This window comes from Eurytemora carolleeae, unplaced genomic scaffold (genome assembly GCF_000591075.1).
Source record: "Eurytemora carolleeae unplaced genomic scaffold, Eaff_2.0 scaffold644, whole genome shotgun sequence".
NCBI classification, from domain to species: Eukaryota; Metazoa; Arthropoda; class Copepoda; order Calanoida; family Temoridae; genus Eurytemora; species Eurytemora carolleeae.
Window position 1 is genome coordinate 93802 of NW_019396531.1, and position 18617 is coordinate 112418.

The following is an 18617-nucleotide window of genomic DNA, read 5'->3' on the forward strand; positions in this document are numbered from 1 at the left end:
AACTCTGCTATATAATAAAGCTCTTCGGTCCTATATATATATATATATATATTTATTCCAACTGATGATTGGGTTAGACCCCATGAAACATTTTGTCTTGGAAGAAATATATATTTAAACATCTAAAATGTATATTTAAACTGAAAAAGTTGAAAATACTATATATATGTCAGCTATAGCTGGCCAAACGGCTGGGCCGAATGGGCTGAGGGGTAGCATAGGACAAAAAATTCGAAATTTCTTTTTTTCTGTAAAATTTGATTTTTTTTTCAAAATTACGTTTTTTAATTCCACGGGCAACGCAGTGCAATTCAGCTAGTATCCTATAAAAGTCCAAAAAAGACTGGATCTCTTGGGCTCAAACGTTTGTAGGTCCTCACTTGACCCAGGTAAGATTTATGGCTGGTCAACATTTGGAAAAGAAATCCAAGAAAAATTTTAATTTTCAATATTTTTTGAAAATTCACGAGTGAAAGCTTTTTAGTGTTAAAATTGTAAAATTTACGATTAAATAGATCAACGACATATTAGATTATTTTGAAATAACCTTTAATACTTCCAATAACACACGATACAAGAAAATTAAACTTTAAAAAATCATTAAACATTGCTTAATATTCTCTGTAACATTGTAATCATGTTGATTTGTTTGTCTAAAAAGATGTTTATTTATTTTGAAAGGCAAAATATTTAAAACAATTCTTTAATTAATTTGTCTTTTTTAATAAATAAACAAACAAATCAACGTCTAGAATTTTGCACATGTAATAAATCAAGAAATTTATTTTAACAATTGAAAATTTAAAGTAAAAATGTGTTTCAAATATGCAAGATGAATTAGCTTATTTTTATATTAGATTGAGATTTAAAATTAAATCTAATTCAATTCAAAAAGACCAAACAGGAAACAAAGGTAATAATTTGATAATATATGAATTGATTTATAAAATATTTTAAGTTGCAAGAAAAATTCCTTAAATTAAATAATTCGATTTCATAATTATACATGACTCTTGGCAAACAATTCATGATCATAAATAAAGCTATCTATCTTTATCATATATGTTCGTGATGTATGATGTTATACCGACTATACCATTTCGCGGTCAACGTTTAAAACTCATAATGTCACCTGAGCAGATTGCAGACTACAAAGACGACTACAATACAGACCAAGATGGCGGCCAAGTTTATCTCTCCAGAGCGAGATTTACGGCAGCGAGCGTGGGTGTAACTGAAAGTAAAAAGTATTCAAAAAAATCTAAATCTTGAAATCTATGTAATAAAACTCTTCGCTCGTTTATTTTTGCCTGTATACATGTTAGCTATAGCTGGCCAAACGGCTGGACCAAACGGGCTGCAATTTTTTAAGGGAACCCTTGACTACCCTGGGGCCTGGGGGTAATATAGGCTAAAAAAATTCAAAAATTTTCCTTCTTTAAAAAAAACATAATTTTTTTTTCAAAAATCAAAAAATGATTTAAATTCGATTTAGATAATTCCACGGGCATCACCGGGTACTTGAGCTATATTAAAATATAAAATTACTAATTATTTAAACTCACCGAATTCCTTGGAAGATTTTGTAGTTGAAGAAGAGGAGGAAAGCAAGAGGAATGATACCAGTGAAAACGAGAAGACACCAGTTTACATAAAATCTAAACAATTTTCAGTGGTAACCAGAAAACTATGGAAAGGTAAGACGACATCAAAGCAATACTCGAGTGAGCTATAGTGTTACTGAGCAAAAAGTTTTACTAGTAAGTTACTAGATCACTTATCCACTGTGGTGGGCGATTATATCAATGTAACGAAGACGACTTTCGATTTCAATTTTAGTTTATATTAGGCTTTTAAACAGCATAAATACACAAAAAGTTGGAAACAACGAGAAACTAAAAAAGGTTCTCTTGAATTACTTCCAATTCTAAAAAAGTTTTTTAACAGTTAAGACTTAGATAAAAAGTCGTTTTCATTATATTATTGTAGTAAAATGGGCCTGTTTACGCTGCACAATTGGTGTGCCTCATATTGACTTAAGTCTAAGAGTCGTCTTTATATTCCAGAGTTAATTGGTTCTCACTGTATATTGATTTCTTTTATGGGGGAAAAGTGAGCAAAAAAATATATGGTCCACTTTCTCATCAGGAATTTTGTTCTTAAGAAAAAGCTGATAAAATATCTAGCACACTTTAAATCTACATCCCTAGCTCTCCCAGCTTAGTTATTTAATTTGAAATAAAACATTAAAACTTCTATTTCAAATAAATGTTATACAATAATAGAGACTGTAAATATCAAATCTATTTTTAGAGTTTGACTTTGAAAACATGTGACATAAAAAATGAAGATTCGATAGGCATTCATATTTCATGGAAACATTTATAAAATTTTTGAAAAGATGACATCTAGTGTTCTATCTATATTGTTGCTAATCCATGTTGTTATACCTGATATAGTTTGGATTCTTCCTCAGATCTGTAACATCGTACGAGACTGTGTAGTTGTTAAAGAGTCCTTCATTGTCAACACTGTCCTCAAAAGTCAACTCTGTCTCGAAAAACTTAAATAAAATATCTTGGATAAATTTCTGTCGTTCAGGGTCCTGGTTATTTAAAAACTGGGTATTGATTATTTAAATTCGGGGATGATAATGGTTTAATTTTGACTTAATTTTTATTTCAAGCAAAATGTGGGGTTAAGATGATAATTTTTTAATTTTGACTTCATTTTTATTTCTAGCAAAATATCGAAATTGAATGAATTATTTGTATTATATTGTTTAGAGCTTTTTTGCTTGAATTGCACAACTTTTTCTATGTGCATTTATTAGTTTAAGTTATAAACTATATTGCGATTTTATTAAACAAATGTTGTTGTTGTTAAAATTAATTCGAGAGGCCGAATTTAAAGAATTTAAACCGACACTGTCCCTGAACCGCCAAAAGCCGGTTTCAATTGAGTACCAGCTCAAATCTCGAAACACTGAATATAATTTTAAGTGGAACCAACCATTTTTAATCGCCACCTCTCAAATTTAAAACGCGGTATAAATTCTATAAATTCTGCGTAAAAAATGGAAAAGAAAAATATTTACAGAGAAGAAATATTAAAAAAAAACCTTTGGAATGTTAATGATGATTGCTGGTATGAGAACTATACATGTACAGATGAGTACACGGGTTCCCCCACCTTCCGCCTCGTTTTGCCTGTAGGCATGAGGGTGACACACTGCTATATACCTATAACATAAAAATAGAAAGTTAAAAAATAAATCATACTAGCTGGGGTGCCCGGCGTTGCACGTGGAATCTAAAAAAACGAACTTTGTAGTAAAAAATCAAATTTTTAAAGAAAAAAATCAGATTTTTTTGGCCTATGTTACTCCTCGGGTACGTATTAGGGTTTCCAACGAAAAGAAAAAATCGTTTGGGAAAATTTCGCATTTTCCGCGACCATTTCGCTTCATTTTCGCATTTCGTTCGATCGCACAAGATGCGAAAATTTTCGCTTTTTTCCCGAAATTTCGCTCCAATCTGTTTCACGAAAAAATGCGAAATTTTCGCGAAATAGAAAATGCGAAAATTTGGTGAAAAAGTAATGAGAAAATTTCGCGAAAAAATAATTACGATTGAACGTATGTATTGTGGACAGACAGACAGAATCTTGAAAAGACAGCTAGTGAAATCAAAATTCTCTTAATCAAACATTTTTTAAAGTAAAGGAAGAGAAATTATTTATATGACATAATAAAACTTAAAATTTTGAGCTATCAGAGCAGAAAATTCCACAGATTCTTTTAAACAATTAATTGTTGCAACTATAAAACTCATGGGTTTCACAAAATTGTCGCATCACGAAATTATTTTCGCATTTCGCATTTTGCAAAAATATTTTCGCGAAATTTCCTCATTTCACATTTTTGCGAGGGAAATTTTGCGGGAAAGTTTGCGAAATGCGACTGAAAATTTTCACACTTTTTCGCGAAACGTTTCGTTCGCTGGAAAATTTAGTACGTATCACAAAATTTCAGCCAATTTGGTCCAGCCATTTGACCAGCTTTAGCTAAATAAATATATATATATACAAATATAAATACATGAGTTTATTATATAGATTATTTCAAACATTGTAGATGTTCCTAGAGATGTAGAAAGTAACAAAAAAATGAAAAAATGAAAACCTTGAATGGGAGACCAAGAGTACATTTGAATTTCCGAGCCGGGTCAACCTTTCCGGTCCCAGTTTGTACTGTACCTAGCTCTATGGACAGGACTAGCCGGTGCAACAAGGTTGCCGCGGTCAGACTTTAGGTTGAATTTACTTTTACTAAAGGGTCAGAGGTGCGTGGCATTGCCATCTTGGCTCGAAATTACGCTTACAGTCCCTTTAAACTGTTTCGCTCACCTCTCGTGTGTGATGACCATGACGAGGAAGATAGACAACGTCATGGAGATGTTGTTGAGCGGATAGAACACCTAGATACAGAGAGACCCATCAAACTGTGGAATAGGTAAATGATCTAATAAGTTGATATTCAAGCTACATTGTAAAACTATTTATTTTATAACTACATCAGATGCATAATATAGTTTTTCAATTTGTCTTTCTTTTCCACAATTTAATTTAGAGTCTTTTTATAAAAACCAATTTCAGAAGCTATAGGCAGTTGCCCAAGTTTACAATTTACGAAGTATATACTTGACAAAACTTAACAATTAAGAAAATTGAATTGAATTGAGTTTTCAGATTAAACAGTGTTGTGGAAATCTCATTGTTGCAATTAACACTTTGGAAAGAGAATGATTTGATAGTTCTAAATATATTGATTTAGCAGAGACACCAAAACATTACCATTTCCTATATTAGACAATATCACTGTAGGAGAAGGTCAAATTCAATTTGAACTTGCTGGTATGACTTTGTGACCTCGTTGATCCTCAAGTATGATTTTACGCACAAGCATGAGAAAGGCAAATTTATTTGGTGACATAACAGCATTAACATTTTTTTCTTCTCAATAGCTCTTCAATAACAATAAGTGAAGTTATGCGAGAAAAAAAAAATATTTCAATCTTACGTGGAATTTAGTTTATTTTGGCGTGATATATATTATTTTAGCATGAAATCAACATTGATTTTAGATTTAATAAAACCTTGTCTGCAAAATTTTTGGATTTTGCAACTTTAAAAATTTGATAAAATTAGCAAGAAAAAAACGCCTGAAAGGAGTTGCAGATACCATTTTCTAACTCATCTTGAAATTAAATGGAATTAACAATAAAACCGATCAGAAAAAGAAGCACTGCTGATACGGTTTAAAGAAAATATGTTCCGAAAGAGATTATTTGAATTAAGGTATTATATATTTATAGATTTCTTATAGAAAATATTTTTCTATTTTCTTAGATATCGGATAGTTTTAGACGAAAAGAAAATCTTCCAATGAAAGGATTAATTAGTTATTTATAAATATAAAGTTGTAATCTCTGTTTGCCTGTTTGTATGTCCGATCATAACTCATGTACTACTTGACTGATTTCACTCAAAATTTTAATAACTCGTTAGAACTGAACGAGTGGCCATTTTNGTAATCTCTGTTTGCCTGTTTGTATGTCCGATCATAACTCATGTACTACTTGACTGATTTCACTCAAATTTTTAATAACTCGTTAGAACTGAACGAGTGGCCATTTTGGTCCCAATGTCCCTATGTCTTTAGATTTGGTTTAGCTTGGTTAGCAAGCTAGTATATATAGAGTTATAGATAATCTCTGTTTGTTTCTTTGTTTGTATGTCAGATCATTGCTCAGGAACCCAATAAACGATTTTCCACAAATTTTGATTGGAAAACTCGGTAGAATCACGGGAATGTGCAGGTACTGAACTTTGCGAGGGAAGGTGACAGATCTGGAGGGGTTGGAGTAAGAAACCAAGACTTGACTGTTTTAGAGCTTATATTTCCAGACAAAGCTGGGTTCCAAAACTATTAATTTACAAACCAAATTTTAAAATTATTTGTTTAAGAAAGATTAATAAAAATTACCCGGGGGAAGAAGATCGCGTACACTTCACTATCAAAATCTATCGGCCAGGAGAACACTAAAAAAAGATTTCGTGAAAAAAGTTGCCAATTCAAAAAAGTATAATGTACTAATGCTTCTTATGCTCAGGGGTGAAAAATTTAGCTTCAGGGTTGAGCGACCACTCCATGGCTCACCCCTGTACCTTCCAGCTGATTTACCTTAATATGTTCCTTTAAAGGGACTGTAAAAGGGGGTATAGGCTGATGTTCCTGTCTCGAGAAATTGATATAAAACTGTGTTAAAATTATACGAAAGTTCATATATGTAAAATTTAGAAAATCTTAAACTTAAATCACGTGACCAGAACTATCACCAATGGCAGAGCAGTATACTGGTAACGTGTCTCCGCCTGTATCACGTGACCACTTTACTGCACTGCCATTNTTTAAACATTGCAGAGAAATAACAAATATAAAATTAGAATTGGAGTAAACCTAAGTTACAATTAGCTTTCTTTGGGATATCATCGTTTTCAGATTAGTTGCATATTTGCTGAATTTGATCTTTTTAAACCCACTACTTTTATACAAAATTGTATATATTTATTAATTTTCGTATAGATTTCACCAAGTTGTAAATCAATTTCTCGAGATAGGAACATCAGATATAACTTTCATGGGTCACGATTGAGAGCTAAAGTGATAAGCTTTCAGCCTATACCCCCTTTCATTTTTTCTTTACAGTCCCTTTAAGCTAAACAAAAGGAATTGAATCTTTGATATAAATTCAGATTTTCTGCTCCCTATATATTTGCAAAGTGATGTCGTAGAACTTAGGTATTTCAAAATATAAATTCTGTGAAATCAAATATTCTAAGTTTGAAATATCAAAGGTTTACATTGTCAGGTTGCAAAGATATAGCGATAGTTTGGGTTTTTTTTGCAAAGACTCAATTCCTTTCTTTTTAGACCGAAATATTTCGTGTCGTACAAATACTTAAAGCAATATTTTACGTTTTCCCTTTGTCTAGGTAGATTTGAGGACCTGTTCCATTTTAACCGTGTAGATTCCTTGTATTTTGTGTTTTATTTCGTTGTTATATGTTTTGAATAATAAAGCATAAAAGGTCATTATTATCATTATTATAAGAACAAAATAAATAAAACAAATGATTTAACCAACATCCCTGACCGACAAACTATTGCGAGACATCACATGACTCAGAGAAAGGGATAAGTGGTCTGGGTTTACGTCACGGGCAGCCTTAGTACATTTGAATTTCCGAGCCGGGTCAACCTTTCCGGTCCCAGTTTATACTGTGTCGCCTGAACATTGGGTAAATAAGGACAGACACTCAATAGGACTAGCCGGTGCAACAAGGTTGACGCGTTCAGACTTTAGGTTGAATTTACTTTTAGTAAAGGGTCAGAGGTGCGTGACTCCATTTTTCCCTAAATTAATTGCTTTATCATAAACGAAGAAAAGAACTCACAGCTGAATCAACATTAAAAAGCTAATATTGTTTTGAGATGGTAAAGTTTATACAATAAAGCTCTTTGCTCATATCTATATATAAATTTGGCTTGTCTGTTTGTTTGTCTGTTTGTTTGTTTGTATCCAATAAACGTCAAAACGGCTGAACCGATCGGGCCCAAATTTTTTACTGTAGCTGGCCAAACGGCTGAACCGAATGGGCTAATTTTTGAAGGGAACCTTTAAGTACCACGAGAGTAACATTTCTTTGATTAAAAAAAATCCACAGGCAAAGCCGGATACTTCAGCTTGTTTGTAATATTTCCACTGGATATATAAATCATTCATACCGATTTCTTTTCTCCTTTTGTGTAAACCTTTTTTAACATGAAACTTTGTGGAACATAATAAATTGTATTGGAAAACCAATTAATTTTGGAAAAAAGTGTGTTAAAAAGAACAAAATAATTCGAGGGAATTAAAACTATACAAAAGAACAACTAGTTATAGTATCTTAGAAAATAACTATATGACCTCTAGTGAATAAGATGTGTAGAGTTTATAAATGACTACCTCTAGTGAATAAGATGTGTAGAGTTTATAAATGACTACCTTTAGTGAATAAGATGTGTAGAGTTTATAAATGACTACCTCTAGTGAATAAGATGTGTACAGTTTATAAATAACTACCTATAGTGAATAAGATGTGTATAGTTAATAATGACTACCTCTGTTAAATAGGAAGTGTATAGATTATAAATGACTACCTTTAGTGAATAAGATGTGTATAGTTTATAAATGACTACCTCTAGTGAATAAGATGTGTATATTGTATGAATGACTACCTCTAGTGAATAAGATGTGTTTAGTTTATGAATGACTACCTCTAGTGAATAAGAAGTGTATAGACTATGAATGACTACATCTAGTGAATAAGATGTGTATAGTGTATGAATGACTACCTATAATGAAGAAGATGTGTATAGTGTATGAATGACTACCGCTAGTGAATAAAATGTGTAAAGTTAATGAATGACTACCTCTAGTGAAAAAGATGTGTATAGTTTATGAATAATTACCTCTAGTGAATTAGCAGTGTATAGTGAATGAATTACTACCTTTATTAAATAAGATTTGTAGAGTTTATGAATGACTACCTCTAGCGAATAAGATGTGTTTAGCTTATGAATGACTACCTCTAGTGAATAAGATGTGTATAGTCTATAAATGACTACCTGTAGTGAATAAGCTGTATATAGTTAATGAATGAATACCTGTAATGAATAAGATCAATATAGTTAATTAATGACTACCTCTAGTGAATAAGATGTGTATAAATTACGAATGACTACCTCTAATGAATAAGATGTGTATAGTTTATGAATGACAATATCTAGTGAATAAGATTGTATAGTTTATGAATGACTACCTCTCGTGGATAAGATTTGTATAGTTTATGAATGACAATATCTAGTGAATAAGATGTGAATAGTTTATGAATGACTTCCTCTAGTGAATAAGATGTGTATAGATTATGAATGACTACCTCTAGTAAATAAGATGTGTATAGATTATGAATGACTACCTCTAGTAAATAAGATGTGTATAGCTTATGAATGACAATATCTAGTGAATAAGATGTGTATAGTTTATGAATGACTACCTCTAGTGAATGAGATGTGTATAGATTATGAATGAATACCTCTAGTGAATAAGATGTGTATAGATTATGAATGACTACCTCTAGTGAATAAGATGTGTATAGTTTATGAATGAATACCTCTAATGAATAAGATGTGTATAGCTTGTGAATGACTACCTCTCGTGGATAAGATGTGTATAGTTTATAAATGACTATATCTAGTGAATAAGATGTGTATAGTTAATGAATGACTACCTCTGGTGAATAAGATGTGAAAGTTTATGAAATACTCCCTATAGTAAATAAGCAGTGTACAGATAATGAATGACTACCTCTAGTGAATAAGCAGTGTACAGATAATGAATGACTACCTCTAGTGAATGAGTAGTGTACAGATAATGAATGACTACCTCTAGTGAATAAGATGGGTATAGTTTATAAAATACTCCCTAAAGTAAATAAGTAGTTTACAGATAATGAATGACTACCTCTAGTGAATGAGTTGTGTACAGATAATGAATGACTACCTCTAGTGAATGAGTAGTGTACAGATAATGAATGACTACCTCTAGTGAATGAGTAGTCCAGGAGTGTGATGAATATGAAGAGGTTGTCAGTAGTACTGAGGACAATAAGAAAATAGTTGAAACTGTTCCTCATCTCCCTGAAGCAAAATAAACATTAGAAAAATCAATATATTTGCCTGGTTCTTTCATTTAACACACAACACAAACCATGAAGCATACAAAACAACTAAGCCAAATTCTTGTGTGTACGTATTTGTATTGCTGAATTAAAGTTTAATAGGTCTTCAATTAGTTCAGGGTTGAACTACTGGGTTCCAACAAAGGATGACAGTTCGAAGACGAGTACAGATTTGTTCAGCCATCTTTCGTAAAATCTTGGTTCTCTGTGGCCAATAACTTAATAAATCCAGATATTATAATAATATTAATAAATATTTCTTTCCAAGAAATAAATATTGAATAGGAGCTAATACCATATCATATTTCTTTCCTTTGTTTAAAAGTAACGTGTTCTGCAGTTTCTGGCTGGAAGACATATGAACTAATCTCAGTCTGAATTTGTTTACATTGTCCCAGAAACTGCAGTACATTAAGCTGTAAACAAACATTTCCTTGGATATATGTTAATCAAGTGTAACTGTCAAACCGCAGTCCGAAAAAGTATGTAGAAAGACTCCACTATAGTTTCAGTAGAAGAAAATATTTCCATTTACTGTTAGCGCCGATTAAAGGATTCATATCTCTAATTGGATGATGAGATAGATAGAAAGATAGATGTTACCGCCATACAATTTCTATTAACTATACCTGGAACTCTGCTAACTATTAACTGCACCTGAAACTCCGCTAACTATTAACTATACCTGGAACTCCGCTAACTATTAACTATACCTGGAACTCAGCTAAATATTAACTATACCTGGAACTCTGCTAACTTTTAACTATACCTGGAACTCTGCTAACTATTAACTTTACCTGGAACTCTGCTAACTTTTAACTATACCTGGAACTCTGCTAACTATTAACTTTACCTGGAACTCTGCTAACTATTAACTGTACCTGGATGCCAGTACAAGAATGCTGACACTATTTCCGACCAAGCCAAATATTCCAACTATTATCTAAATTAAGCAGATTAATAGATTAGACTAATATTAGGTAAATAAACATCAGATTTCGCATAATTCGTCCTTAATGTTAAAATAATCCTTGCAATTTAAAACTACAAATAGAAGAAAAATGCATAACTTGGAATTTTTAAAAAAATCTTTTTGATGTACACCAATAACATCCCAACCTCAATTTTCAAAATAATTGTTTGTTCTTCAATAACATATTCCATGAATAATTTCGTTTTTTGTTTTTCAAATAAAATCTACTGTAAACTTTATCTTTTGTCTGATAAATAACCCCGCATTAAAAAACGGATAATTTGGCAGAGAATTTAGAAAGCGAGGCAACCTCTCCGAAGATAAATTATCCATGATCTTTTCTTAAACGTTTTAAAATTTGATAATTTTCCATTTCTTGGTACAAACTACAGGGTGTCCCAATAAACATGGGAATTTAGTGACGAATTCGATATCGTCTTTATAAATAATTCTTTGATTTAGTATAGTGATACCTACTAAGAAAGCTGTAATCTGTAAGAGTTTCGTCTGCTATGTTCACATTTTGTTTGTTTATGTTCTGACTGCATACGGTATACAAACAGTGTAAACTTGTCCGTCATCACTGTTCATCTTGTGGAGACATTATAAACACATCTTTACAGTCTTTTACCCTTTTCATAAAATAAACTCTTACAGACATAATAATATTATGGCTTTTGAAATTAGGTATTACAATGCTAATTCATAACAAAGACGATATCGAATTCTATCTGAATTCCCATGTTTTTTTGGGACACCCTGTACCAACACCATGTAGCGAGTTTTTATTCAAATTTGGTTGTTGTGAAAACATGTAGCAGCTTAGTTTAAAATAAGGCTAAAACAAATATTTTCCTGCTCTTGGCTAGATCTTATTAGATAAACATGAATTCGGGATTTTCCCGCATATACTTTTAAAAAAGATTGGTTCACAGGTTTAACAGATATTTCAGTAATTCTTTATACGATATATTACTGTAAAATGATAGAGGGTGTTCTGCAAAATTTAGTTTCTAGGCGCCCCTTTTGATAAAATTGGGGCATTTTTTATCTTTAGCCTATAAAAGAAACTGCCTAAAGTATGGGATGGTTTTAAATGATCTAAAATAATTATTTTCTTGGTTTTTGGAAAATGAATGAAACATAGATGTTGGTGCCTGGGTTTCTCAAATAAAAGATTGCCATTTGCGGTTGTTAACAAAAATGACCACATTTTTTCACGTTTTTTGGGATATTTTTTCAAGAGGCAAAACCTTTAAAATCTGTTCAGGAGATGGGGACGTTTGTTTTTTTCAATTAGTGGCTTATCGTTCGTTAACGACCCATTTCGTGTTTTTTTCGAGTCGTACAGAAAAAAATCTAATTTGTTTGTTTTCAATGGCGTATACAGGAGGGTCAAGGGGGCAGTACCCCCTTTACCTGTAAAGGGGGGAGTAGCCCCTCCCTTAATCTTAAACTCAAGAGCGTCTCATATCATATTAGATTATCTCCAAGTTCTAACGCCAAAATAAACCCATAATACTCGAAAATTCTTATATTAGACTTATTCAATTTTTCACAATGATTCACTCTTCCTAAATTATCTGATTTGTCCCGAAAATCGTAGTTTTGACTGGTGAACTATCTAATATGATGTGGGACACCCAGTAAAAAAATGAGTTTGCTGTTCATTCAATGGACCAGAGCAACCATGACAGAAGTCTGAATTGGAAATCTATTTAGAATGCACATTCATCCTAATCGGATGGGCGCTATCATGAAGTAAAACTATTTTTAAATGCCAAGCCACGAAGGCTTGAGTTTTACGGTAGTAAAAGACCTTTTTGTTTTATTTATTTGGATTTAATTTACTTCATTCATTGCACCACCGTGCCGTGTTGTAATCTTTCTTTTTATCACAAACTAGCTGAAGTGCCAGGCGTTGCCCGTGAAATTTATTTATTTATCTTATGTCATCCCCAATGGTATCCATAAGTTTCCTCACTAAAATTCAGCCCATTTGATTCAGCCGTTTGGCCAGTCATAGCAAACATTTAAATGAACGAGAAGCATTTGTACTCCTATTTTTTTTAAACAGAAACTTTTACAAGTCATAATTATTTTCTGGACCTTTGTCCTTTTTTCATCTCATAAAATTTAAGTTTAAGTTGAGTTTTTAATTTTCGAGCTTAAATACTAATTATTACAAACATACCAGTATAATTAAATGTCGATTTTTTAGATTTTTTCTGCTAGTTTTGTTTGAAGGAGAGATAAAGTATAGTACTGCAGGGTAATTGGACAACAATTTTTTGGCGCTTCGCGCAAATTTCGCCCTCCCTCTAGATTTATTTCTGTATACGCCTTAGTTCGTTTTCAGAATTATTGTTAATTTCCCATCTAACTGAACGATTGTTCGATTTAATTATTTGTTCAGTGAGATCGTTCAATCAGAAAATCGTTCGTTCAGTAAAAAACAATTCTTTTTTTCAAAAGTTCATTCGAAAAAACCGTACGTTCAGTTAAAAAAGCCATAATTATTTTTTCAAAAGTTTTAAAGATCATGGGGTTCCTATTAGCAAGAGATTAAGAATTTATCCGATTACAGTAATTAAAAAAAAAATCTTTTCTTTAAGGGAGTGTTCGCGAAAAGTGAAAGAGGGTATAGGCTCCAGACGAAACAAAATCGCAATAAAACAAATAACAAATATTATGAAATATTAACTATACACGAATGCGTCGAAAAATGCGCTGTAAGCCTATACCCCTTTCATTTTTCGCGAACACTCTCTTTAAAAAAAGAAGTTGTGAGCGAAAACATGCAAGATATCAAAATAAGGTGAAATTTACATTAGTTTTAAGTGACAGACAGCCCAAGAAGATGTGCACTTCAATTTCTTAACTAAGATATATAAGAATCTTTATGGATCCCAAAATTGAACCCTTAAAATTAAAAAAAAGGCTATAAAGTCTATGTTATATATCTCTAATTACGAATTTTAGCTAGGGATACAGTATACTGATTGCGTATACTGTATGATTGAAGGCATGGGTTCAAGATAGATGAAGCATCCTTTTTATTTAATGAATCATGTAAAATACATAAATTCAAATCAAAGATTCGTACGTTAAACTAAAATAAATTTGCCCGTAAGATAAAAATCTGATACGTTTTCAATCCTAACTCCTCTTACTGAAAACCTGTTTTGGATTTCTTATATGAAACCAGGTACCCATGGTCAAGTTTTTAAGACAACGGCGCAACAAAAAACCTTGGGTACATGACAACTGATCTTGAGCAAAACAAAATAATAGAAAGATTTTGATAACAAACTAGAAATATATTTATAATTATTGATATTTCGTTATATTTGTATGCGTGAGCTTTTACCCACACCCCTTATCCAAAAATAAATTATTTAAGTTAAAAATATATAAAACCAGGAAAATGTGCATGTTTGTCCGTAAAATCAAAACTGGAAGATCTAAGAGATTACAAAGTCGCATCAGTAATACCGGATAAATTTAACTTTCTCCTTTTGTTTGCTTTTCAGTGAACACGATGTTCCTGATCAAATATCCCAGTATAAGTAAATCATCAAAATAAATAAATAAATTGATGAGTAAAATGTATAAGTAAAAAGGCCAATAACCCTCAGATGAATAACCAGGTGCAAACTATATTTAATTCAGCGTAAGAACTAATGCTAATCCCATTTTTGGGATAATTAATATTTTTATTCTTAATCTAGGAGTAATTTTACTTAGAATTTCAGTTTGTGTTTAGTCAAAGAAAATTAAAAAATTTACCGAAATATTCCTGGGATCATTATTCTTTTGAACAATAACAAGAGTTATTCGGGGTTTTGTAAGATAATGCATTCATTTATCATCTGATTAAAAAATCATTGTTTATTTTTTGAACTGGTGTACTTATATTGTACTATCGAGATTTCTGACAAAAATTGTCAGTGCTCACAAAATAGATGTTACTAGGTGTTTGTTGAATGAAAAAACTCTTTTAAAACGTAAAAACGTGCACCCAAACTCATAAAACATACACATATAGTCCCGCGCAAGGTTATAATACAAGGTAATAATGCAAGGAAATTTATTTTAGAGGTGTACGCATCTTTTGTACTGCAGTGTACTGTCTCTGGTCGGTAATGTAAATACACGACGGATGTCGGAGCCTTACATGGGATTCACCTTTCGCATAAAAAATCAATGAAATATTCTAGTCATAGGAAACTTTTATGTGAATTATCAAAATTATCAAATGTAATGCTTTTAACCTCCTCGGATACTAAAAAACACTGATGCATCTATTCTTGTTTACAAATTCCGCCCAGAGAGAACTGGTTTCAATATGTACGCAGAGTATACACGACCGCAATTAACTTTCCGTGCATTACACCCTTAGGTTTTACTAAACCCGAGATAAGGTCAATACGCAATCTATATCCGAGAAAGAAGTTTAAAATTCAACCAATCAGCAGCCTGTCATGTTGAGAAATGAAAGGTTCGGCCTTCACTTCATCACCGATTTATTAACTACTACATTAGTTGAAAAAAAACTTGAAAAGTCTTTTTAAATCTCCTTGTTTTATGTTTGGCTAAAACTACAAATATTTGCATTTAATTTACATCAGACCTCAGAGGTCGAGTTGAAAGAATTTCATCTGCGTCTCAAATTTTAAACGCGACTCAAACATGGTTGGTTCTCCTTGAAATTGTATTCAGTGTTTCGATATTTGAGCCGGCGCTCAATTGAAATCGGTTTTTGGCGGATCGGCCTCATGACTTGTATTCTTAAACTTTTATATTTCTTACCATAAGCACTCCTTCCAGCCAGTAGTTGAAGCTAGAAATAAGTTCCAAATCTTCATCAGTATGGTTTCCACACTCCATCCTTTAACAATCATAAATTCAAATGTACCTATTCACAGAGTTCTATTGTTGCATGATTCGAACCGGTACGAGGATTTACCGGTCTAGTGTAATCGTATTTACTCGTACAAGCCCGTCTAGTAAACAAAGTGTGTGGTGGACCCAGCGCGTTTTATGTAACAAATGTAGACTGGCAGAATTCATTTGATATTCTGATATTTTTGCGTACATCAAAACATGTGTCATTTAATTGCAAGAAAAGTTTTGAGAACGCGACTTCAAGTTTGTTGTGAAGAAAATGTTACGCTCGATATTTTTTAATTATTTGTCCTTACTTTCTATAGTATTTGATAAAATAGCTGATTTCTGCAGGCTGCCATTATTAAATGCAGACTTAAACTTTAAATATTATGCAAAAGTCTGTTACCCGTCAACTACAGTGGTCGGTATTATATCAATACAATGAAGACGACTTTTCTATTTAGGTTTTGATTTCTAGCATGTTTCTGTTAAATTACAAGTGAATAGGGAAACAAAGAGAAGATGTTAATTGACAGCTTCTCTTTGTTTACAAGTTATATGTGTATCCATGCTCTTTAAAATCATGGTCGTCCTGGTTGTATTGATATACACGACTGTACAGAATCTTTTTATACAAAGTCGTTAAAGTCAATGAAAAACGAATTGATTTTGAAGCATTTTTTTGTATATTTCAAGTTGAAAACAATAAAATTTAATATTTGTACCTAAACTGGGAGCTCATGTTTTCCGAGACTTCGTCCATATTTGACAAAATTTTAGTCAATAGTCATCCATATTTTCTTCAAAAAAATTGTGTTTAACTAATAATTGTCAACAACAATTTTATTTTATTCATTACATGTTTTCAAAGGAATTGAGTCTTTGCAAGAAGCTAAAATTTTCGAAACTCTACAATTTTGCAGTCTGAAGGTTTAACTCTTAGATATATATTAAACATAGTTTATTTGATTTAGCGGAATTGATAGTTCAAAATATCTAAGATTTGTGACATTGCTTTGCAAAGATATGTCAGAGCTGGTTGTAAACCCTCAATTCTTCTGCGACAGAATTTCAAGGTATACGTTGCATATAAACGATTTGTTTTGAGAAATGAAAAAATTGAAGCTGTTTAACTAGCCTGTTTTTATAATATAAAAAACATATGTTTAAGTTTTATAATATGGGAAAATTTCTGTGTTAACCTTTAGAAAAATAATGAGTTTTTGCTTTTACATTTTTTTAATGTTTTAAACTGAAATTTTGTGTTGCTAAACCCACAATAAAAATCTAGTTTACCCACAATAAAAATCTAGTTTTGCCACAAACTCTAATTTTCTAATTCCTATATCTTTGCAACATGATGGCGTAAACCTTTAATTTTTCAAATGTAGATTATTTGATCTAACAGAATTCAGGGTTTGACATATCTAAGGTATACAACATTTGGGTTGCAACGATATTGGGATTAGAAAATCATAGTTGGCGACAAAAATTCCTAAGACTGATCAGTTTTGAAAGGCTTACTTTCCATTTTACAAAACAAAATATATTTCTGGATGTGTTGACTTATCTTCAGTACTTGAGACTTGTTGCAGTCCCTTCAAAACTTAGGAATCCATTGACAATTTGCCTCAAATTTTGATTGGGGAACTCGAAAGAGCCACGGGAATTTTCTGAGCTTGGATTTGAATCCTGGGATCTCACTAGATTAGGATCCCAGGAAACCAAAGAATTCATCCCAAGATGCTTTTTATAAATAAAGATTATAATAAGAAATTGGGAATAGTCTGCTAAATCTATCACAGATTTCATCTTGATATTTATAAACACAAAATGATGACAGTAAAGATACCAAAAAATAGTTTTTGTACTAGTTATAATGACGTTAACGTAAGGCTCAACGCTTCGATTTCATGTAGCCTAGTTTATTATAAGTTACATATATTTAAAATACATTTTACAAAATAATAAATGATAATTTGCTTGCATTTCTTCTACTATCAACATTGTTATTTTTTCGTTACATAGTGAAAAAAAGCATTTTATCTAAAACCAGTCATCCCACAGAATCTACCGTTGTAAAACAGGCGCGTATAAAGGACGTTTACAGCTAGGGCGTTTTTGCCCCCCCCCTGCCCCTAAATAGCTCTTTTTTAACTCTACAATCTACATGTCCCCTTTAAACAACCTTTTTGGGAAATAACATCCTCTTTATAAATAAGGAAAAGCTCATTTTTTTACATACAGGGTTACCCACAAAGCATCATAATACTCAATTAAAAGCATAAATCAACTATAAAGCTTTAAATCGTCATATTTTTAGAGTTTCGGGTCGTCTTTACAGTCTCATTCTTTGTAGGTATCCCTGTACAACTCCAGGTTAAAACCTTTGCCCCCCTGGGCTGTTCAGGGGGAGGGCAAGAGGACTATTGTCCTCCCCCACGGGCCCTGTGTACACGCTACTGTTGTAAAAGGAAGAATATAAAATACAAAGAAGTAAGAATACAGTTCAACTGTAAAAACTATAAACATGTCAATATTAACAATATTAGAAGCATAAATAAATCCCTGATGAAATATTTCCCCGCGACTTTATTCTCTTGCATTTAACCTAGCTCCGAGTTCCGTCAAATACTGAACTCTCTCGCTCTAACTCTTGCCCTCTGTTTCTCTTCCTCTTTCTCACACTCTCTCCCTCTAACTGTAGTCATAGCACTCTCTTAAACTCTCTCACATTCTCACACAAACTCTCACATTCTCTCATCCTCTCTAACACACTCTCACACTCTCTCACACTCTCTCATACTCTCTCATACTCTCTCACACTCTCTCACACTCTCTCACACTCTCTCATACTCTCTCATACTCTCTCATACTCTCTCATACTCTCTTACACTCTACGACACTG

General features: G+C 32.2%; 1 protein-coding gene across 1 annotated transcript in view; it reads right to left on the reverse strand.

Moving 5' to 3' along the window:
• Window positions 1-16522, reverse strand: part of LOC111704951 (FMRFamide receptor) — a 28441-nt gene extending 11919 nt beyond the window's left edge. The window contains exons 1-10 of the mRNA XM_023477351.1: window positions 16435-16522; window positions 15632-15710; window positions 10728-10789; window positions 9708-9805; window positions 6047-6102; window positions 4408-4478; window positions 3122-3242; window positions 2451-2563; window positions 1566-1658; window positions 1133-1234 (exon numbers count right to left, since the gene is read on the reverse strand). Coding sequence (XP_023333119.1) covers window positions 1133-1234; window positions 1566-1658; window positions 2451-2563; window positions 3122-3242; window positions 4408-4478; window positions 6047-6102; window positions 9708-9805; window positions 10728-10789; window positions 15632-15710; window positions 16435-16472 — 833 coding nt within the window. The 5' untranslated portion in view covers window positions 16473-16522. The remainder of the gene's footprint in view (window positions 1-1132; window positions 1235-1565; window positions 1659-2450; window positions 2564-3121; window positions 3243-4407; window positions 4479-6046; window positions 6103-9707; window positions 9806-10727; window positions 10790-15631; window positions 15711-16434) is intronic.
• Between the last annotated feature and the right edge of the window lie 2095 nt (window positions 16523-18617).